At 36.6% G+C, this 25,011-nt stretch overlaps 1 protein-coding gene across 1 annotated transcript in view; it reads right to left on the reverse strand.

Moving 5' to 3' along the window:
- Positions 1-10,407: 10,407 nt before the first annotated feature.
- The window catches only part of LOC126458587 (E3 ubiquitin-protein ligase SMURF2), a 174,825-nt gene continuing 160,221 nt past the window's right edge, over positions 10,408-25,011 (reverse strand). Inside the window, exons 14-15 of the mRNA XM_050095725.1 lie at positions 17,618-17,756; positions 10,408-13,527 (exon numbers count right to left, since the gene is read on the reverse strand). Coding sequence (XP_049951682.1) covers positions 13,343-13,527; positions 17,618-17,756 — 324 coding nt within the window. The 3' untranslated portion in view covers positions 10,408-13,342. The remainder of the gene's footprint in view (positions 13,528-17,617; positions 17,757-25,011) is intronic.

Genomic DNA, 25,011 nt, shown 5'->3' on the forward strand with positions numbered 1-25,011 from the left:
ATTGGAGTCCCTACCTCTTCTAAATAAGAATCCTCTTTCTTTTTCTATCACAGACAAATCTTTCCCCTCATAGAGGCCTTCAGTGTACTCTTTCCACCTATCTGCTCTCTCCTCTGCATTTAACAGTGGAATTCCTGTTACACTCTTAATGTCACCACCATTGCTTTTAATGTCACCAAAGGTTGTTTTGACTTTCCTGTATGCTGAGTCTGTCCTTCCAACAATCATTTCTTTTTTGATTTCTTCACATTTTTCATGGGGCCATTTCATCTTAGCTTCCCTGGACTTCCTATTTATTTCACTCCTCTGCGACTTGTGTTTCTGTATTCCTAAGTTTCCCCAGAACCTTTTTGTACTTCCTCCTTTCATAAATCAACTGAAGTTTTTTTTTTCCTTTACCCATGGTTTCTTCGCAGTTACCTTCTTTGTACCTATGTGTTTCTTTCCAACTTCTGTGATAGCCCTTTCTAGAGATATCCATTCCTTTTCAACTATACTGCCTACTGAGCTATTCCTCACTGTTGTTTCTATAGCCTTGGAGAACTTCAAACTTACCTCTTCATTCCTTAGTACTTCCATATCTCACTTCTTTCCGTATTGGTATTGATTCTTCCTGACTAATGTCTTCAGCCTACTCTTCATCACTACTATATTGTGATGTGAGTCAGTATCTGCTGCAGTGTATGCTTTACAATCCAGTATCTGATTTCGGAATCTCTGTCTGACCATGAAGTAATCTAATTGAAATCTTCCCATATCACTCAACCTTTTCTAAGTATACCTCCTCCTCTTGTGATTCTTGAACAGAGTATTGGCTATTACTAGCTGAGGGTGGCCTTAGTTGCCCGCGACTTCAGTCATGTTTGTGTGAGTTGCGTTTGCCTGAGTGTGTATGTTTGTGTTTGCCATCTAATTCTGACTAAGGCCTTACTGGCCGAAAGCTATTATTTGTACCAGTCTTCTTCTTCCCCCCACCACCACCACCACCACCACCACCCCCGCCCTCCTCCTATCTGCGACTCAGCATCTCCGCTACATACTGAGTAGCAACTTTCCTTTGCAGCATACTATAACTGCCTGAAATTTATTACAGAACTCAAATCTTTCTCTTATCTCATTCCTTGTCCCAAGCCCCTATTGTCCTTGAATAATGCCCTATTTAACATATTGCTTACTATTCAAGAAAACTCACAGTAGGAATATGCAGGTCTGAATTCAGTGTACATCTGTAATCAAAGTAATTAAGCTTGAAAACGACACTACAGGCAGACGACTGTCGACGCTCTGAAGAAATCATTCTGGCATTCAGTTGAATTGATTTATGAAAACCACTGCAACTTAAAGTAGGGTGATGGGTACTGGATCTAAGCACTACTTCCCCTAAATATAAATTAAATATTTTAAACACTGAGCTTCCTCTCTAAGTAACGTTCAATCAACATCATTTACGAGAAGTTTGAAAAGCCATTATCTTATCAAATGTATCTATCTTCAAAACCTAAAACCGCATCCTAACACTAATGAACCTGATTCACTCACTCAATTAATATTTGATAGTCTAGCATACTAGCTAACAGAGCACTGCAAATCTATGCCAAATAAGCACAGTACAGCTTCGTGGAAGTTGCCAAAGAGGACCAATCTACCTTGGCTAATAACACAGCCCCTTGCGGAGATTACATAGCCACACAGTAATGCAAATGCCACAAAGTTGCAGTGCGTACAGACTAGAAATGCTTCTGTGGGCTTTGCGCTGCATTGTCGCATAGCTAACTATCACATTTCCTTAGCCTCAGGGAAGGGGCCATGTGCCTCTTATGTGGCACTCACTAAGTGCTTGGCAGCTTGTACTTCATGGAGAGCAAGTGATGGGTAATGAATGCCAGTCACTCACCTGTCAACACAAATGCACTGCTCCGCTAAGTAATTTCAGTTTGGTTTTGTGCAATTTCTTCTCTGCAATGCAGATGGCCTTACGACCATTTATTAACTGGGACCATTTATTAATTGTTGACTTAAAATAAATGATACTATGTTTCCAATGCACATGCAGAACCATAGAAAATAGTCAAAGATATAGTAAAAAAATGTTAGAAAAATACTCAGATTTAAAGTAAATAACTAAACATTTGTAAAATTTATGTTTACATGCTTGAGCTAACAGCAGATTTACAGCCACACGTAGTACAGTGAACAATTGTCAACTGGTCAGAATCAAGAGTTCCTTCATTACACCAATGGTGACAGAAATGGAAATGTAGAAAGTAGTACATCAGGAATACAAGAGAAAAGGAAACAAGTAGAGAAGAAATAACATTCTCACAAAAGAAAAGAACAAGGAAATAGAAACAAAAACAACAATAGTAGTAAAGAAAGAATCAATCAGTGAGCAGCAGAAGGCAGTGCCCTGTTACAAGAGGCAGAAATGAGGGAACAAAAAGTAAAAAAAAAATTATAATCCTAAGAACTGTAAGCAAATCATGCAATGTTTCTGAGTACAAAATCATACAGTGAAATTCAGGAGTAACTAGATCAGCAAGTCAAGCTCAAAGTGTAACAGAAACTTGTTTAAGTTTGTACTGAAATACTATCTCACACAAAACAGCTTGTGAATGTCTAAGAATAAGTTTCAAGTTGTACATGTATTTTGGTTAAGAGATGTAAGAACACTTATGAACAGACTTCGGTTGCAAAAAACATAGGTTTTTGCTGATTCATAATAAAGACAATGTCTGTTGAGCATGTGAGTACTAAGATGTAACACAGTATACATGGTTTGAATGCCAAGAAAGCTGAAAATATATTTTCTGTCTAAAAATAAAGTTCTGTGTCTTAGTAAAACAAAGTTTAACTTCATTTAAAATTTCAGAGGAACATGAAGGAGATTATTCCTTTTCACACACTTCTAGAAGATGAGATCAAAGTTGATGCGAACTACACACAACTCAGAAGTTTCTTACCTGCAGACTCTTGAATAATGTTGTTCATGCAGCAAAGTTGCAGAGGCTGTCAGGGTTAAGTATCACAAAAGTCTACACTTATGATAAGGGCATACAATATGCATGGCTCATATAAACATCCTGCCTGCAGCCATTCATCTTGGCACACAGGGACATCCATCAGCAAGTGCATTACAGGACTGACTGTAGAGTTTATATTAAAGGCTGCTGTGCAGAAGAGAGTACTTGTCACCACAGTGAATGCAACAGTTCGGCATCTCTCAAGACAATCCAGCTTTCTCCTGGCCATTAGCATGCCAGTCAGGTACACAATGGGCAACAACTGCACATTTGATTGTTGATAAATACTGGGCGTCTGGCACTTTGGACACAGTCTTTAAGGTTGTGAATGCACTAAGCTTTTCACGAGTCACTGTATGGACGTTGCATGAAGAGTGTCAGTTCACGGGAAAACCATAACTGGCAGAAACATTTCAATGGCAGGAGTCACCATTCATTACTGTAGATTGTAATAACAGGTAAGACAGGCCACAGTGCAGCAACTGCTTACCACTTCAATGCCAGGCACCACCACCAACAACAACAACCAGTGAGCAGCCATATCATCCACAATTACCTCCTTGTTACAACAACCATCTCACAAGGTAAAGGTCCGAGATATTAGCATGGGCACAAGAACAAAGCCATTAGTCATTCGGCATTCCCAAAGGCACTATTTAGGTAGCTGGTGTAAATATTTACATGGGGCTCCTGTTACATACATGATGATCTCCTACCAGTGAACAATATGGGAACCAACTCTCAGCTCATGGGCAATTTTTGTTCACCTACAGCATGAAAATGCATCAAATAAAATCATAATAGTTTGATGAACTCCCCATGGACATGAAGATAGTGCCCAATGAATTTTGGTTGACCCCAACGGTACTGAGCACACCTGGGATGACACATTGAGCACAAAGTGAACACCTTGTACCAGTTCACTCGGACCAAACACCGTGATTTGTGGATGATCATGGATCAGAATGGCCCCTACACCATGCTATGATGTGTTACTAACATCATTTGCCCAGAAGAAAATGCTCCGTTTCTATGTAGGTATTTCTGATTCATTTACTCATTAGGGTAAAACACACCAATATCATAAAGTAGATGATGTCACACAGATTTTTTTTCCATTTAATGAGTGAAAATGTTGGAACCTGTAATTGTGAGAGGGTGTGAAAGGATACTTTTCCACTGAGGCCCAATTTACCTGTGAACATCTGTAGGTAGTGTGGGAAGACAGTTCTAGCATGGTCCCTTTTCAGGACTCATCTTACAAAAATGATCAGTTTGGTTGACACTGCAGACCAGGATGGTAATGTCCTAAGCATACTTCATTGCTGTCTTGTAGGTGATTCATCAGTTCTGCATATCCTAGTCTGGAGTTAACAGGAACAATAACTTACATATGATAGTAAACGTGCAGTGGCTCAACACCGCCTCTAGGTGGTGAGGAGCAATATATCCTTCCCATACTATTGTTATGTAGACAACAATTTTTCTCACTTGTCCACTTTGAATGGTCTGCAAATCTGTCTTGGAACTAGGCTAATAAGAACGAAGCATATTAAAAATTCTCTCTCTCTCTCTCTCTCTCTCTCTGTCTCTCTCTGTGTGTGTGTGTGTGTGTGTGTGTGTGTGTGTGTGTGTGCGTGTGTGTGTGTGTATGTGTCGCCCTCCCTCTCCACAACTGCAACCTAATTTTAAGAGTCTCCCTGTGCTGCATAATCAAATTGTTAGTCAAGAGTGCCAAACCACAAGACTTTTGAGTAAGTTGGTGTCTGTAAGTCATTTCCTTTAGTAGAATAGATACAGAATGTGCATCACCTGTATTTTAATATCTCCACACCCTATGAATACTCCTTAGTCTGATATGTTCTTTATCAGTACGTGATGTCCCCAAATCTTTCACAAGTAAAGCCAATGTTGTAGTGTATCAATTGAGTTACACACTTAGTTGTAATCCGCTGACAAATGTGTCTTCTACAGATATGAATCTTAATAATCAAAATGGAGAGACCTTATAAATTTTATTCCCATTGGAATTTGGCAGTATTTTAAGTTTGAAATGGTAAGAGAATAAAAGTTTTCACTATATGCTTGCAACACTCTGCATGCTTGACCATTCTGACGATTAGTACCTCAATTTTTCCATGTGAGCAAACTTGATGCAACAGCATTTCTAATGCTTTAGTTTACACAATGAAATTTAGAGCATTGTGTGTCAGTTTCAAACTTGAGCTTATTGTGGTGCAGGTAGTTTTATGTAAAACACAGAGCAAAATTTAAAATTAGAAAATCAATATATTTATATATAATAGTATTTATAAGTTATCACATTTATCAGATTTTTACTGTAATCTAAAATATCTAGCTCTGGATAATACACTATACATATTGTTTTCTTGGGCTGCTATCAGTATAGAGATTCTCAGTAAAGCAACACATTTGCTTGAATTTTTCATAATTCGTTTGCACAATGATCACACAATAACTCATTTTCTGTGGAAGCTTTCTTACTCACTATAAAAAGTTTGCTGATGTACAGCATAAAATCATTTTCTAACATCCAAACCGCAATTTTGTTTTTACAAGTGAAGCATTAAAAAAAGTTAAGCTCAATGGACCACACTGAAAATGACAGATGACAGACCTGTACTGAGGAAATAAATTCTCTTTCTAAACAAACAGTTATGTAATTTGCTTCTCAAGATAACAGTACTCAAACACAACTAGTCACTGTGCTGTATCTCATGCCATCCCGAGTGAAGAACTCTTAGAAATTTAAAACTAGTAATGTATCGCGAGACAACTATTCCAAAGTTCAGCAATCTCCCCCCTCCCCCCCCCCCCCCAAAAAAAAATTTACAACAGGTTCTTGCCTTTTTTTATATAAAAGCAAGTTTTTTTTAAATAACATCCGCCTTCTAAAGTTTACAAGAAAAATAAGATTCCATTATAGTTGGTAATCTCTGAAATGGTATGCAGTACACATAATTTACAAAAACTAATCCCTCATTTATGCTTGAAAAATATCTAAGTTAATAGAGCAGAAGTAATCTGATATGATTTCTCCAAATAATTAGAGCCAACTAAGGATTATAAAGGCCTCTATTAATCCAATTATTCTGAAATCTTCTGTACACTTAAATAACACAAAGCCCAATTAGGCTAAAATTTGGTGAGCTAAAGACTTCTGGACACAAGGTACAACCACTACTGATCAAATAAAGAATTTCCATAGGGCAGTAGTAATCTCAAAACCTACCTTAAACAGTCACAGTTTACTTTAAAACCTCTTATGCAAGAGAGGAGATTAAATCAAGTCAAATATAAGATGTTCAAAGTCCCTCATTCAAAGCAAATGCACTACTGAATCATGGCATGTAGATAGACTGAGAAGTGGAGGAATCAGTATGTGGAAGGGAATAGATATAGCAAGTTGTATAACATACAATGCATGATGAAAAACAAAACAAAAATAATAATGATGGACGAGAAAAGCATGCTGACATACCAGGGGAAATCACAAGAATGTGTCAATGAGATGCATCTAAATTATGTGTATTACAAAATGATTGTGCCTTGGAATTAAAGGGTATTAGTGCTTGCAATAATAATTCAAACTGTCCACATTTCTACATGACTGATTAATACGACACTTTGCAAATTAACAGCTTTAGTTTCCATAACAAACTATATTGCACCACCATTCACTCACATACTTTTGTATTATTATCTGTGTGAATTGCAAAACTTGATTCTTTAAGGTGCGTTGTACAAGGCACGACCGCAACTTGCGGCAGTGAAAAAGGGCTGACTGCTCCCTCAAGCATACAACGATGCAACCAAATTTAGTCCACAGTCGCAGCTATTTCCCAAAGCACAGCTGTGGCACCAGTGGACAGTCGGCAATAGGATGGACAGAAATGGGACTAAATTGGATGTGACCCTGAATTACTTAGATATTTTGTTACAAGATGAAGAGAATGACACCATAGTATTATTGTCGCTCCTCAACTTGATGAAGATTAATAGAATTTTTGCGGGACATGACAGTGAAGGTTGTTATAACGTTTTTATTAACAGGCACCTTTTAAATGACAAAATCATATTCAGACTTTATTTTAGGTTAGTTTACCCATATTTTGTGTCTCACAAAAAAAAGTGCAACATGTTCAAGAAATCCATTGCTGCAACTGAAAAACTCATGATGACACTAATTTTCTTCTCCAACAAATTTTTGGCTAAAATTATTAAAATAAATTTTCTCTTTGTCCACGTTGCAATAGTTTAACAACCCGTAATATTTTAGCACATCATGGAAATTATTTAACACATCATAGAAATTAAGTAATTCCTCATTTATTATTAAAAGTGAATGTCTTCAGATGGCAATTGCAACTCTACCTGCTACATGCTCACACATTTCTCCTTTAAGGTGAAGACAGTGAAATGCTTGGAAAATAGAGATTTGTTAATGCTCTTGCATATTATGTTCGTAATAACTTCTGCATAGTATTGAATCACTATGGTAAGTCCTTATTTACTCTCCCAGCATTGACATGTCTACAGCAACAGAGGTGGAGAGAACTTAATATAAATTGCATTCATTAAAATATATGTCATAAAAAATTAAACATTTTAATTTTATATTACAAGGAAATACATAATGCCCCTGAGATCATCAGCCTCAAATAATGTCAGTCTGTTCTGACACACTCTTAAACCTCTAGTTTTTAGTTTTTATCTGTCATTTCATTCCTTTATTCCATAAGCTTTTTTGACTCAATCGAAATAGTGGAGCGGGGTGTTCTCATAGCCATAGCCATAGCCATGCCCAGTAGAAATCAATTTATAAATTTCTTCGTAGGGGCCTCTAGGTATTTTTTTTTCTCAATTCTGCAGATGTTTTCTCCCTTTCAGTCTGTCTTTTTTTTTCTCCCTCCGAGCTGGAGATTCATCGTTTCTTGCACCCTCATTTTCTTCCTGTTACATAACCTTGCGCCACTGGGATCAAGGCCTTTGTTTGTATGCATGAAAGTTGTACGTCCATCAGAAACATAATGGAGCTTGCATCTCTCTCATCTGAGGTGCTCCCTTAAGTGATATGGATATAACTTCTGTATTGCCTCTGGACTAAGTTACAATGTTTGAAACAATACTGTTGGTCTTTTCTTCTGACTGAAAGAGTCACATATTGGAGGCAGATCTGCAACACAATATTTCTTGTTTTAGTTCATTAAATGTATCAATAGAGTGCTTGCAGAAAGTTCCGGGAAACATTTAAATTTTGCTGAATCCACATGTGTTACCTAAGTAACAATATTTCAGTCAATTTTTTACATGATGTTATTAGAGATCTGAATTACGAGTTTATACTTAAAATTTTACTGCTCTGGCTCTAGTACTTTGGAGATTTAATATTTTTCCATTTTGTAAACAGAGCTAAAAAATCTGTGTTTTTCTAAGTTACATGTTTTCTTTCTCTAAAACTGCTAGCTCTACTGCTACGAAATTTTTAATGCCATTTCATTACACCATAGCAATCACAAAAATAATAATACAACATTGGAAAAAAATAGTACTGATTTGGTTACCTCTCCAATAAGATTATTTCCCCCCAATAAATTCGGTGGCAAAATGGGTCAGTCTCTTTTGCAATAACTATCACTTGGCGACATTTAGACAAATACTGACCACATATTTGTTTTTTCTGTCTTGTTTGTAATGGTTATACAGTCAAAATGGATCCAACTGGGCCAATTGGAAGTTATCATGGAACAAAACTGCCCAATTCTGCCACTGAATTTATCAGGGAAAAATTATGTTCGAGAGGCTATGAAATGAATAGTTAGTATTTGTGTGGTTTTTATGCTGCAATAAAACAGTACTAAAAATTTTATAGCAGGAGTTGCAGTTTTCGAGAAAGGAAACCTTTTTTTTAAAAAAAAAAAAAAAAAAAGGGGGGGCCAGGATTTTTTTAGCTCTGTTAACAAAGTAGCAAAAAATTCCATCTCCCAAGGTATTAAAGTTACAGAAGTGAAATTTAACTGAAAATTCATAATTAAGATGTCTAATAACATCACATAAAACACTGACTGAAATGCTATTGCTTTAGGAATGCATTCAGATCAATGAAATTTAGACCTTTCATTACATTTCCTGCATGCTCTTTAACAACACAAATTTATTTTTCTTGAAGGCAAAGAAGCAGATGAAAGCAGTATGCTTAAAAATCAAGAAATTTACTTAATATTCTCTAAGTTGAACTTTACACAAGGAAACCTAGTGATCATACAATATTCATTTGTTTGGTTTCTCAGAGACATTTGATCCTGTTCCAAGCATTTCTTGTCTTCTATTACTCCGACATAAGCCCCTAATGTTTCTCTGTGTGTTCTTAGGATGCCATGAAATATGGACTTACTAAAAATAATTGTGTAATAAATTAACTGTCTTTTTTCAAGTTTTTTGCAACAGGAGACTCTTATTCACCTCTCATATTTTCCTTCAGGGTTTCTAAAAAATAAGTCGGCAGAATTGTGGTAGTAGTACAGTCCGCATTTGTCTACAAACTCTCTTATTTATTTCCCAGTCCCTTGAACAGAAAAACTTTTGGAACAAGCAAAGGAATTCTGGACCAAATGGCAGTTTTCCAAATGTGGAGGTGCTGGAACAAAGGGCTCTTGTACTTACAGTGCTTTAAATCTAAAGACACTGATGCTGAGTATTAACTTGTGTGAGAGTCTAATTGCAGTTATCTTTGGCTAGACATCATGCCACAACACTACTCCGTTGCATGGCTTCCATCGCAGCACTGATCACTGGCGCAGTGCTGTGGTGGCGTTCACACCAGTCACGCATTGCAGCCCAAACACAAACTCAGGCAGCCCCTTTTGCCGTAGGGGATTCCTGTTGCTGTTGTCGCATACTAGACAATGTACCTTTAGTCCACACACCGTTCAATGAATGTAACAGGGTTACATTTTCTAAAACAACATTTTCTATCATTTATTTTTTACTTACAGTGGAATATTTTCAGTTTTCTAGCCTACTTATTGAAATATTGAGAGCAAATTTGGAACCATTTGTTGCCATCTTCAATACTTGCAGCACTTAGTCTTATGTATGCTAAGTGGCTGGACTAGAAACAGTCAGTCCGTATTCAGGTTTGAGTCCAAGTGTTAGACATATAAGACAGCTGCTCATAGCACCTGAGAAACAGCGTTAGCTAATTTGCCAAACTTTATGCACAAAAGTGAACTGCCATATACACTGAAAAGTCCCAAAACATAACTTCAATCAATCGAGCCAAGAAAACAAAGATTATATCGCATATTACTTACAAATTATTTTGACGATGACATTAATAATAGTTGTTTTGAGTGCTGCAGAAATATTAATGAATGTAAGGTGCATTTTATTAGTATCACTTCTCATTATTTTTATCATGAAACTAAACCAATGTGCCCAGAATTTCCATGTTATAACCATTTGCAATCAGAGTACTGACTGTTTCGATAAATAAAAAACTTGTCCCAATCTCCTATCTGTACAGACAAAAAAAATCTAAATCTCATTTGCAGTAATAAATTTTTTTGACAGTGTAAGAATAATAGATATTTTCAACAAATTTCAAGAGGAAACTATTATGCTTCATGTAAAGTGTTACTTTATAAACAACAACAGCATATATTCCATAAAGATCACGACAAATTACTTCCTCTCATATACATAATCTGTAATAGTGGTAGAATTTTTAGATGAATTTGGGTTTATACATACACATTCTTCCTGGATTCTATCCAAAAAAAGAGTAGTACAGGGGGATGTAAATAATGCTGATATACTATACAGCCTTCACTTCACACTGCCTGATGCACAGATGTAGGTCTGTAAAAGTATGTAAGTGGCATTTCATAACGACTCCTAGACATTCTTGTTATGTCTTCTGTACTGGATTAATAAGTAAACAGCATTATATCTTTTTTTCAGTCAGCCTGTCACTGTACAACAAATTAAATGGAAGAAAATTTATGCTTACAAATTAGCTACTAAAAAGTTATCCTGCAACATCAGTGCTGCAGCAATTTGGTAGTCAAAGATGAAGCATAACAAAAAAGCTATGTTCTGCAACAAATAACAACACTTCCATGTACTTGTGGAACCAAGTACTTTATCTATTGCTGTTATAAGGAACATGCCTCTCAATACTTCTCTTATACAAAATCTAGGAAAATGCCAATTGGAAGGAGTGCTTTCTACATCTATTATTGTCTTTCTGCAACAATAACCACATTTTCTCAACAACTGCTCTTCTGAGCTACTGAGTTAAGGCCTGTATAAAATATTTCAAATTTAACAGCAATAAAATATTGCACAATGCCTCCATTCTCACAAAGCACACACAAATTTTCCTATTGCAGAGAATACAATGATATGTAGATTTTGCTACAATACATTGAAGGCATTATAGCTGTGTACAAAAATATTTTCATTATTATATAATGGTTTTACATTTCAAAAATTAGCATGTTATGCAAATTGTATATAAATCAACAGAGTATTATGAAAATATAGAAAAGGAGTGAAACAACTTCCAGTTGGTTTTTAAAACAGTTCTCTAGTTTTTAACAATTATACATTTTTCTAAAATGCATCCATGTTTCTCAAAAATACATATCTATTGGTACTGTTGTTAGCAACAGGATCACAAATACCATCCACATTACAAATAAATTTGTTTCTTGTTTCCTTTCTTTTAAAGCTATAACTTATTTGTCAGTTTCCTAGGAAACAAATTATAATAGTGACAAGGAGGTATTTTTATAGAGACCGTAAATAATGCTACGTAACTCTGTAAAATGATATACCACATAGTTACATAAAAAATGAGTATTGCAAGGTACTCAATCCTCAAAACATAAAGAATAAAAATGTCCCTGATAATTTAAATATATATGAAACAGTTGACTTTTAATTGAATGGGGCAACAGAAATAGGAAAAAGCACTATGTTCAAGATGAATATGATGGTCCTTGTTTTTATGACGACGTATACACACGGGGGTGAATTTGGCCTTTATGTTCTCTGTGGTAGTTTGAGTCTGAAAATGTTGAACTAACTGTCTAATGAATGGAGCACCTAATGAAGAGTTTTTACTGAAATTTTTGGAAAGTTCTTGGAGAGTAAGAGTGCACAAACAGTTAATAAATATGGAGTTTCACTTTTTGCTCCAGTACCACGGGATTCTGTGGACTGCAACCAATAATACTGGCTTTGTTTGCACAATGATCTTATTCTCATCTGATCTAAATGACATTTTCCCACCTCATTGTGAAGAACTGCTTCCTTCTACAGTCAACATACTTTTAAATGAATAATGCTAATATTAAACTTGATCCCGGTTCTCCAAAAGCTAGCAAATCAGGAGTTCAGGCATGGAAGTCACATTATACTGGAGGGTGCTACATGAGGCATTTCCACTGCTGCCATACAAACATTTAATAAATATGAATGACATCTCTGCTGCAATCTGCAGTAATATGAAATAATAAAATACAATGGTGAACTGCTGAGAGTAAAACTGAAGCAAGAGCACATTCAGATCTGGTTTTCAGCGCGTCACTGTTTGTGAGTCATGTCGCAGCATGTGTGCACGAGAAGAGTACAATGTTAAATCAGAGAAATCGGAGCAACAAAACACTATCTACTTCAAACTGGAAAACTGATCTAATTTATAATTGCAATACCTGTTAGTTACAATTACAACAATACTGTGAAGAACCTTATCTTAAACAAATGACATAAGGCAGTTACTGTTAACATAAATACTAAAGCAACACACAATATGTGCATATCTGTGGTGGTTGAATTTTGTGCTGACAGTTCAACTGCCACCTTTTTTTTAAAAAATAAAATGTGCAACATATATAATGGGCAGATTTTAAATCACACCATGAAAACAATACTAGCTTATATCTACACAGTAGACACAGGTTCAATGTTTTTAACAATTGGTTAAAAAATCTCAATAATACACCATGTGATGCATATTTTAACAACAGCATACAACAAAATAACTCTGTACAACAAGTGAATTGTATCTAAAAAGAAACTAGAGATCATACCAAAACCATATGATCCTAAATATTTCATTTCACCGGCAATGAAGCTTTGCAGTTTATCTGAATCTTTCAGAGGTGTGTCATGCAGCTTCAATGACTTGTGAGGCCTTTTGTGCAAATCAATGTGCAAACAATACATTTGACTATTTATCTAAAAATAGTGCAAATCGACTCAACCTCTAAAATTAAGCTATTTTATGCAACACGTCATTCAACAGCAAAACCACATGTCTCTTCCACAGCCTGAGTAAGCTTTTCAAACATTTTCTGATATGATTCATAAGGAGGAATGTCAATTCTATTAAAGCATGTATGGGCTTTTGGTAGATTTTCCAAAGGTGCATCTATAACATGAATTGTAAAAAGTCTTGGACCAGCAGCACCTGTTGAACCTGGAATAACAAGAATATGTTATCAATCACAATTATATCTAGATGTGCAATATCTAAAATCAAGAGCAATGGCTTGCAATTAGTTCATATGTGAGCGACATAAACACCATGTGAAGTATGAATTACTTTAAAGTTCTTGTTGAAACTAAAATGTTATTTTCACATTTAAAAACTCACAGCATACGATACTGATGCCACCACAGTCACATTTATTTCGGTGTTCCTTGGAGGTAGCTTTCTTTTCTTTCTTTCTTTTTTTAAAAAATTTATTGTGTGTCCATCATTCAGTTCATTTTGCTTCTGTATTAAGACACAATAAAAATTGTTCCTTATCATCCTGTGTTGTATGTTTGAATTCCACAAACCTTAATACATTTTGGACCCAGTTTACTCACAAACTTTCAGCACAGAAATTTATTACATCTTCTGTTTGACATGTGATTTGAGTCACTTAGTGTTTCATTTTTGTGCCATGTCAGATGCAGGTATCGCAAGAAGCATAATGAAAGTCGACAGATTGAATTTCCAGCTATGGAAATTTCAAATTTGGGCTTAGTTTGATAGTTAAGACATTAGAGATGTTGTGAATGGCCTGAGAGCAAAGCATGAAAATTTGACAACTGTGGGTAAAAGACAATGCTCGTGCCACATGCTGCATTTTGACTGTGATCAACTACTTGCAACTTGAATTTTTGATAATGTTTGCTACTACTCACGAAATGTGGGAGAAATTGTGCGTGATTCAAGAACATACATTCAAAGTGAACAAATTCTCTTTCATGCAAAACTCTCATGAGTACCAAATGAACACGAGTGATCAGATGTTGTGGCATATCAAGATCATCATGAACAATACAAGTCAACTCGAGGTCATGAGTGAAACTGTGTCGGACATAGTGATCATGGCCAAGATACTTGGAAATATTCCAATGAAATTCCATGTCCTAGCCATGGTCTAGAACAATGTGCCCAGGGATCAGCAAACAATTCTAAAACTCCAAAAGCAGCTCATCTGCGAAGAAAATGGATTGAATAAGATGGGCGAGGCATGCAATGTCTTGGCAGTGACATCATTTTGTGGCTGCAAAAAGAGCTTATGGCCTTGAAGAAGAAACCAAATCAGGCAAATTCAAGAGTAAATCAAACAATGGAAAATCCAGGCTGGAACGTAACAATATTATGAAAAGGAAAGTTGCCACTCACCAGGTAGCAGAGATGCTGAGTCGCAGACAGGCACAACAAAAAGACTGTCACAAATAAATGTTTACTTGTGACAGAGACTTTGTTGTGCCTGTCTGCGACTCAGCATCTCCGCTAAATGGTGAGTGGCAATTTTCCTTTTCATAATGTTGTTAAATTCAAGAATAAAATTTAGCTGCTGGGCCTGGAGGATGGAAGTTCATCCACCGAGAAACTGTCATTCTAAGAAGAAGAAAATAGTGAGCAAAATGGAGGTAATGTAGTAAATGCATTCATTGTTACCAATGGGGGTCATATGAGAAAGTCCTGCATAATAAAGCGATTTGCAAGAGTATGCTGAATACTAATATAAACAATGCTTGGATTACTGACAGCAGGACATCACAGCACATTATATTTCAGGGTAAATGGTCTAGTGAAATTCATGAATGTTACAATATTGCAGTTTCACTTGGAGATATTCCTAAAGGCGAAGTGAAGGGAATTGGATCAAATAAAATAAAGAAATTTGTAAATGGGTATTAGTACGGATGAATTCATGATATGCTGTATGGCCCAAAAATAAGGAAAAATTTGTTGTCTGTCGGTGTTTGTACAATGAAAGGTTTTGAGGTGAGCGTTGTATACGAGTTTGTACACATTTCTCGCAATGGATGGGTCCTTGCCCAAGCAATACAACAAGGAAATAAGATTTGTAGAACATTATTTGTATCAAACATCCAATGTGATGTGAATTTGTCAACAATGTATAACAAAACCTGGGTCATAAAAATGTCAAATTGATTGTCAATTTCATCAAAACAGAACTAAGTGTGCCTGATGTGGCACCATTCTTTTGTGAAGAATGTCTATCTGGAAAGTCTCACTGTTTGCCTTTTAACAAGAAAATCAAAACAAGAAAGTCAGGAATTACTCCTACATTACCCGACACTTTGATACAAGCATCACCTCGTCTGAGACGATCATATCAACTCCAGAGAAAACACCTGACAGCACTAATGAAAGAAATGTACGAAATAAAATCATAATGCTAACAGACAACAAACGATGAACATCAATGGAGATGAGACCATAGATCAGAACCTGGGTATTGCCAAAGACAAGGTAGAAGCTCCCTTATTTATAAATGAAGAGTTGGAAACTAACCCCCACCCCCTACCTTCCTAATAAAAAAGAATTAGTTATGTATCATGAATAATAAGGTACATAATACTGTATGTATAATTTTCTTTGAATGAATGGCATGAACAAGGCAAAACTTTAGTACTTTTTTGCATGGAACACATTATTGTCATTTATATTAATTTATATAGGATAAATTGTTTCACTTAAGGAGTGTTTTGCATTAGGAGTAAGAGAGTGGAACGAACTATGCGTGGTTCCACTGTACTACTATACAGTGATATAATCTGGGATTAACTTCATACACTGCATATTTCTGAGTTCTGCTTAATCTGAGGTAACTTTCTGTGTTAATCTAAGGTCAAATTCTTTACACAATGGGTCATTACTGTTCATGGCTTTGTACTATACACACTGCCTGCAGCAATCATTGACCCTGTAAAAAATGGTGATTCCAATGGATATCCACCTCTTCCTCACCCTGCTCGTATTCAGTATTGTACTATATGCACAAATGTATTATATGACAACTGTAATAAGCCAGTGTACTTTCCCACTGAAAAAAAAAAATTCATCTAGATAATGCTTTCCTTATAACTTCAAAGCCAAGCAGCTTCATATAATTCTGGAAAACACTATTATAACACGAATATTTCACAAAACAACTTTTGTAAATCAAAAATTGCAAGAAGATGGCTATGGAATAACATAGCTCTTCTTTGACACCATTTTATCTATTTAAACTACATCTTTACACACATTTTACTTATACTGACCATCTATACTACTGTCAGTTATATAGTTTTCTCTGCATGACTCAAGTAATGTATCCATGCATTGTTTGATGAACCTTTGTTCTATTTTTCAATTTTCATGTATCTCAAAAATTTGAATGTATATTAATAAACACAATGTATCTTACTGGATGTATGTATGAAATAAAATAAGGCTGTACATGAAGGGTGTATCAGTGTATATAATAACAAGGCAAAGAAACAGTTCAAACACAAGTGAAACACATACATAAAATAGAGATGAGGAGAGCAAATGATCTCTTCAGTGTGGACGAATGCCAGGTTTGAACTCTTACAGGAATTGGCAAAATGCCCAAGTAATGAGAAAAATTGGCAAGGGACACTACATTAGTAGTGTGTGGACAAATTGAGAATGTGGGTTTGACAAGAGGTGTTCTAGGGTAGACCATGCGGTTGAGATGATGGCTAAGTGGTCACAGCATCTGCCTAGTACGCAGGAGACGCAGGTTCAAATCCCGGTTCAGCACAAAATTTCAACTTTCTCCACTGATTTAAATCAATGCCCACTCACAGCCAATGTCTGTAATTCCTGTGCGTCTAAAACATACATGTTTCAGTTTGGGAAACATTACAAAAATGTTAATAATATCTTGTTTTCATGTAAAGACACAAAAGTGTTGATTTGCAAGTACATGTTAAATACACAATAATTGCAAACATCCAATTGTTAGTAAAGAAATTTCATATAATAAGCACAAAAAAGGATGGAAAATGTACTCTCAGTGGGAAGCTGATGATGGCAATCATTAAACTAGGCACAAAAATGTGTCCTGTTACGTTTTGGAAATTTTGGTAAATGCAGCATCTCAAGTCCAAATAAACTGATCATAATTCTAGTCTATACACAAAAGCTTCCCAACATGATATGTGGGATGACCAAATTCCAGTTTAACCTGGTACATTTATTTGAACCAATGGGAAACTATAATGCTACTGCTTCAAGTTATTTTTACCTTGCAAAGCTTTAAATCCTTGTAAAGGAACCCTAGAACTTCCTGTTACAAACTGTAAAAGTCTTGCCCTCATTTCCTCCGAGTATTCTTCAACGATCTGCCAAAACCACTTTACAACTGGTGTTTCGGGAGTGCAATGCTGCAAAAATATGAAAAAATATGTTTCTTCAAAAATGTTTACATGTGAAAACCTCCACTTATTAATAATTACCAAAGGGTAAAAAGTCTTGACACAATACACTCATAAGCATTAGCTACTTACAAGCAGTTTATATTTGTAAAGATGAGTACTTATAAGTAACACAAATGGCTGGAAGTGTACTTGACAGATACTCAAAGTGGCTGGATTGCCAGCTATCCAAATCGATGTCATTATAGTCTGCAAATTTATTCTTGCATGCACTGGTCCCTTGTTCTAGTAGTAGTAGTAGTAGTAGTAGTAGTCATCAAAGTATTTACAAGTTTAGACCAATTTAAAATAAGCTAATTCGTACACACGTGCACACACACACACACACACACACACACACACACACACACACACACACACACACACTCACACTCACACTCACTGGTGATCTCTGTGCTATTTTCTGTACCACAACTTTCCATTTGCTACCCTGTACAACTGAGTCAGCATCCCTCAATAATGAGTGAGAATTGAGCTCAGAAAGAGGAAGAGATGTTAGTGTTGTGCTATGCATAGCTTGGGGGAAGTATTTATAGAAAACGAAAAAAGAAGGAAAGAAACAGTGTGTAGATGTTACGTGGAATGTTGGGTGTTTTAAAATCATTATTATTATTATTATTATTATTATTATTATGAATTTGTATAACTTTTTTTTACCAAACCCCTACTCTGTTTTAGCTAAGTAATACTTCAATGTATAAAATGTATTGCATAACAGCTACTTTTTAGCTGCCTTTTAAATTAAGTATTTTTGCAATTTCTTTAATCCGTTTTGGTAATTTATTGTACAGTTTTATTCATTGGTAGAAAATGCTGTTTCGAGTTTTATGTTTATTTTTTATTGGTAAATGTAAGTTGAGTCTAGCTCTTGTTCCACGGTCATTGACAGAGCTGTTTGTGTAGTAATTACCAATGTCAGTTTTAATGTGTACAACTGACTGGTAAATGTGTTCACATGGTGCAGTTAACATCCCCAGTGTTTTGAACAAATCGATACAATGAGCTCGACTACTATTTTTGGTTATTTATGGCTCTTTTCTGGAGTTTGAAAAAGGTGTTCATATTTTCCCCAAAAAAGAATGCCATAGCTAAGTACTGAGTGTACATATGAACAGTATGTAAGTAAAAGACACTGCATGTTACACACTGATGATAGGATTCTAAGGGCATAACATGCTGATGACATTCTGTTTGGAAGTACTGTTGTGTGTTCACACCACTTCAACTGAGAATCAATAGTCATTCCTATAAATTTTGCATTTGTTACACAGTCTATAGAGGTGCCTCTATATTTAATTTAACATTGTCATTTGCCCTCTTGAAACTGAAATTCACGGCATTAGTTTTCTTTATATTCAATGTCACTTTATTTCTTATTAATCGTAAACTTCCTTGAGAGTTTCATTTGCTTTCTTCTCGAGGAGTTCTCTCGTTTTCTCAGTGACTATAATATTGATGTCACCAGTGAATAGAATTTTTGCACAATAACACTACTGGGAAAGTCATTGATGTACATCAGGAATAGTATTGGTCCTAATATGCTACCTTGCGGAACCCCTATATTAATGTATTTTGGTTCTGGTAAGTGTTTTACTACATGTTTCGATTTATGTGAAGAATGTGTTATCTCTACTCTCTGTACCCTATCTGCTAGGTATGATCAAAACTAGTCATTAGCTACCCCTCTTATTCCTAATGTTTCTAATTTATTTAATAGAACCTTGTGCTCTTACGTATCAAAGGCATTAGAAAGATCCAAAAATATGCCTGTGACACACTCATCTTTATCAAGAGCATCAAGTACAACTTTTGTGAATTGTATTCTTGCCACTTCAAAACCAAACTTTAATTCGATTAAAAGATTGAATTTATTCAGGTAATTCATTAATCCGACTAATTGCTTCTATCAATACCAGAGAAGGAAAGTTGCTACTCACCATATAGCAGAGATGCTGAGTTGTGATAGGCACAACAAAAAGATTAACACAATTATAGCTTTCGGCCATTAAGGCCTTTATCAGGAGTAGACACACACGCACATACACACTCATGCAAACGCAACTTGCACACACCTCTGCAGTCTCAGAGAACTGAAACCACAATGTGAGCAGCAGCACCAGTGCATGATGGGAGTGGCGACTGGGTGGGGGTAAGGAAGAGGCTGGGGCGGGGAGAGGGGAGGGATAGTATGGTGGGAGTGGCGGACAGTGAAGTGGTTTTCTTCTTTCTCTCGTACTGTTACATCCCATCCTGGATTTTCAATTGTTTGATAATTTCTTCTTTTGATAATGGTGACAGCAGGGAAATGGGCAGGCAATTTTCTATGTCTTCTGCATTACCTTTCTTAAGCAAAGGTACAACTCTTGCCTGTTTTAACTGCTCTGGAAATGCCCTGATGTGAAGGATTCATTTATTATACTTGTTAAGGGGCCTTGTATAATCTCTATGCATTGTTTTAGTACGTGCATTGGTACTTCATCTAAGCTTTAGTTTTTGAACAGTTTTATTGATTTCATTCTCTGTGGTTGGAAGCAACATCATTGTATTTAGTGCAACATTATTTACAGGTGCTATATTTGTTTTGGGGAATTTCTGCTGTAACTTCTCTTGCAATACTTGAAAATTGTTCATTTACATAGTTTGCTAAGTGTTGTAGATCATTTATTACCTTGTCCCCCTCCCATAGCAGTATATTATTCTGTGTTTGTTTGCCTCTCCCAATTTCCTTTTTTATAACATTCCAGACTGCTTTTATTCTCTGCATTATAAATTATTTTTTTTTTTGATGACTTTTTTTGCAGCAATCAGCACCTTCCTATAGATCTTTTGTATCTATGATAGAAATTTAAGAATTCAAGATCATTGTGACTTTTTCATGGAATTGAGGTATTCAAGTGTTTGGGAGGACTTCTTAATAACTGCTGTTATCCATCTTTTTGTGTGATGTTGATACATCTACATCTACATCCATACTCCGCAAGCCACCTGACGGTGTGTGGCGGAGGGTACCTTGAGTACCTCTATCGGTTCTCCCTTCTATTCCAGTCTCGTATTGTTCGTGGAAAGAAGGATTGTCGGTATGCCTCAGTGTAGGCTCTAATCTCCGATTTTATCCTCATGGTCTCTTCGCGAGATATACGTAGGAGGGAGCAATATACTGCTTGACTCCTCGGTGAAAATATCTTCTCGAAACTTCAACAAAAGCCCGTACCGAGCTACTGAGCATCTCTCCTTAAGAGTCTTCCACTGGAGTTTATCTATCATCTCCGTAACGTTTTTCACGATTACTAAAGGATCCTGTAACGAAGCGCGCTGCTCTCCGTTGGATTTTCTCTATCTCTTCTATCAACCCTATCTGGTACGAATCCCACAATGCTGAGCAGTATTCAAGCAGTGGGCGAACAAGCGTACTGTAACCTACTTACTTTGTTTTCAGATTGCATTTCCTTAGGATTCTTCCAATGAATCTCAGTCTGGCATCTGCTTTACCGACAACTTTATATGATCATTCCATTTTAAATCACTCCTAATGAGTACTCCCAGATAATTTATGGAATTAACTGCTTCCAGTTGCTGACCTGCTATATTGTAGCTAAGCGATAAGTGATCTTTCTTTCTATGTATTCGCAGCACATTACACTTGTCTACATTGAGATTCAATTGCCATTCCCTGCACCATGCGTCAATTCGCTGCAGATCCTCCAGCATTTCAGTACAATTTTCCATTGTTACAACCTCTCGATATACCACAGCATCATCCGCAAAAAGCCTAAGTGAACTTCCAATGTCATCCACAAGGTCATTTATGTATGTTGTGAATAGCAACGGTCCTATGACACTCCCCTGCGGCACACCTAAAATCACTCTTACTTCGGAAGACTTCTATCCATTGAGAATGACATGCTGCGTTGTGTTATCTAGGAACTCCTCAATCCAATCACACAATTGGTCTGATAGTCCATATGCTCTTACTTTGTTCATTAAACGACTGTGGGGAACTGTATCGAACGCCTTGCGGAAGTCAAGAAACACGGCATCTACCTGGGAACCTGTGTCTATGGCCCTATGAGTCTTGTGGATGAATAGCGCGAGCTGGGTTTCACACGATCGTCTTTTTCGAAACCCATGCTGATTCCTACAAAGTAGATTTCTAGTCTCCAGAAAAGTCATTATACTTGAACATAATATGTGTTCCAAAATTCTAGAACTGATCGACATTAGAGATTAGGTCTATAGTTCTGCACATCTGTTCGACGTCCCTTCTTGAAAACAGGGATCACCTGTGCCCTTTTCTAATCCTTTGGAAAATGCATACTTTTGGAAATGCCTTTTCAAAGTTCAATTTAAATAATGTGGAGAATTTAGAGAATGTCTTATTCACATTGGTTTTCTTATACTCTTCATCCCATCTTTGTTTTGACAGTTCTTTTGAAAAATCTTTTATTTTGATTTCTGATGGATGTCATTTGTAGGCTTTTAGTTTATGTAATTTTACTGTTGTTATTTGACAGAGATGGTCTGTTAGTCCAAGATCTTTTACATCTACATCACATTTTTCCCTGTCCATATTTGTGGCCACATGGTCAATTACTTATGAAGTCACTGTAGTAACCTTTGTTGTTAATTTATTAAAAAAAGTGTCTACACTACCACTGGGAGATCTGTACACACACAAAATGATTAATTTCTTGGTGATATCAAGCCCTGTTAATTCAATAGATGATATTTCAAAGTGTTTGTCCTCACTTACTTTACTGAGGACGTGTCTTGATTTGAACTGTGTTCCTTTCCTGACATAAATGCATGATCTCCCTCCCCCCCCCCCCCCCTCTTGAAGCAGTTCTGCAGTAAGAATTTGCCATTTTATACAATGATAATACTACATGTTGGTTTTCTGTGTCTCTACGTCAGTGCTCAGTAACACAAGCTACTGTGCAGTTCAAAGATTGGAACACAACTTCCAATAGTTGTATTTTATTTTTTATTGATTGCATGTTTTGATGGATGATTGTTAAGTCTGTGAAATGCCCCATGTTACTCTTTCCAATGGTTTGTTTTTCTTTGTGACATCTGGTATGTGTGATATTTGAAGTGTTAAAATCTGTCCTGTGAGTGGTTGTTTCAGTGTTGTTGAACTGCTGGAGATATTCTTTAGGCAGCGGAACCTGTTGTCTGGATTTATCCTAAAATAGATCTACTTCTCCTATCCATGCCAACAGGTATTTGACCATGTGTGGCCCGAGATCCACCCCCTATACTTTCATGAATCAGCTGTTCAATCTTTCCTTCCCAGTCCTATTTAGGCCATGCCTAGTGAAATCCCATCTGTTGTTAGTCCCAATGGGCACCAGAGAAACATGAGCATAGTTGGCTGCCCTCAAAGCCATCCCTAACCCCACATTGATTCGTCTCACAGCTCCATCAAGGTGCGGTCGATCATAATGCTGGAACAGCTCAACAAAGTGTACGTTGGTGCCATGAGTCAGGAAAGTTATCTTGTCGAGGTCACCACCTATGTCATATGCCCCATCCCTGTCCAAACTGTTTCCCACCCCACCCACTATCACTACATGGTCCTCTTTCGTAAAGTTCTTACATAAAGATCCTAAGTCCTCTATCACATGACTCAGCCCTGCTTTTGGCTTATAGATACTGGTGGCCCGGTACGCTGCCCCTAAACTTTCCTGTGACTGTGGGCCTACATCTCACCCATGGCTACTACCTAGCAGCAGCACTTTCTTCTTTCTAACATTTTGTATATTCCTAGAATTCTTGGCCTCGGCTGAAGTGTGCAGCACATTTCTTGCTCCTCATTCTACCTGAGACTCTTCTCCACTTAGCTCTGGCAATGGTAGAAACCTGTTTTTGGTGTTGTTGATAAAACTGTCAGATCACATTCTCTTTCTTTCTATCCTCTTACCAGGTGCCAGTTACCAACCAACCCCCCCCCCCCCTCCCCATCTCCCTTGATCCTTATCAGTTCCTTCCTTGCTTCCTCCAACTGTGCCTGAAGAGCACAGATTTTCCTTTTCTGTTCCTCAATCAAAATGTTCCTACTACATACTTTGCAGTTCCAGGAGAGAGCCTCTTCTGTTCTTCCAACATTCTCCCCACTGCATCACCCCCCCCCCCCCCCCCCAGTGAAAATATTTCCTATAAGATTGGCAACAAATCCCTCTACTCACTATCCTATAACAGCTCCCACATTTCTCACTCATGGTCAGTTTTGAAAGAATAATTAAGTTTAAAGAATGTTTTAAATTTGTCAAGGATGTGAGACTGGCTGTATGTAAACAAAAAAACGACACAAAGGTCTTATGTGTGGTGGTTGTTGTTGTTTTTGTACTGATTTAGAGATACAATGACAGAAGAATGAATTAGTAATTACTTTGCTTTTAGAGAATTTACGTTATCAAGCGTGTTTGGTCAGGTTTTTAAATGTTTGTAACTCTGAAAATTTAGCCGACATCGCATCTATCTAACTAGTAAACAATACCAAATGTGTTAATTAAATACAATTTAGAAACGTTTAGTTACACTTTCATTGCAACAATAGACACTGACGAAACTAGTAGCTGTTTTTGTTAAATGTATTTTGCACTATCAAGAAAACTTGAATAGAATTTTTTGTGTTTATGTCACGCAAAATTTTGGTTTATGTTGCAATTATTGGAACTCCAGACAACATGAAATTTTTCAAAAATAAGCTCTATTTCCTCTTAAATAAGTACTTTTAGCGGACGAAGAAAATACCCGTGCTCTCACTCAGTGACCATCTTGTCTACAAGTCGGTAGAAAACTGAATACTTTTGACTGCTAGCACTTTGTGGCCACTGCCAACATTAAACAGCAGCACTTTTTTAGTAGTTGTTAAATTATTTTTTCATTTCACTGTGATGTGTTCAAGTTGCTTGTGCCGTAAAGAGTGATGCAACATTTCCTAATCAATATCTGGTATCACCTAAGCCAGCCCAACACGTTGTTCATCTAGAATAATACATTTCACTTCTTCCTCCCAAGCCATTGAAAGATGTTTAAGTAAAAATGTTATTTATGTAGTTAGTATGTAGATAATTTCCAATTGTGCATGCACTGGATTGATAAATGTGCAGGTTTGGAGAAGTACATGAGAGCACAGAACATCGCCAAGGTGTGGCAGTCTATCCAACTGCTGCGAAAAGGTCACTTATGCTTTGGTGTTGCA

Source organism: Schistocerca serialis, chromosome 2 (assembly GCF_023864345.2).
Source record: "Schistocerca serialis cubense isolate TAMUIC-IGC-003099 chromosome 2, iqSchSeri2.2, whole genome shotgun sequence".
NCBI lineage: Eukaryota > Metazoa > Arthropoda > Insecta > Orthoptera > Acrididae > Schistocerca > Schistocerca serialis.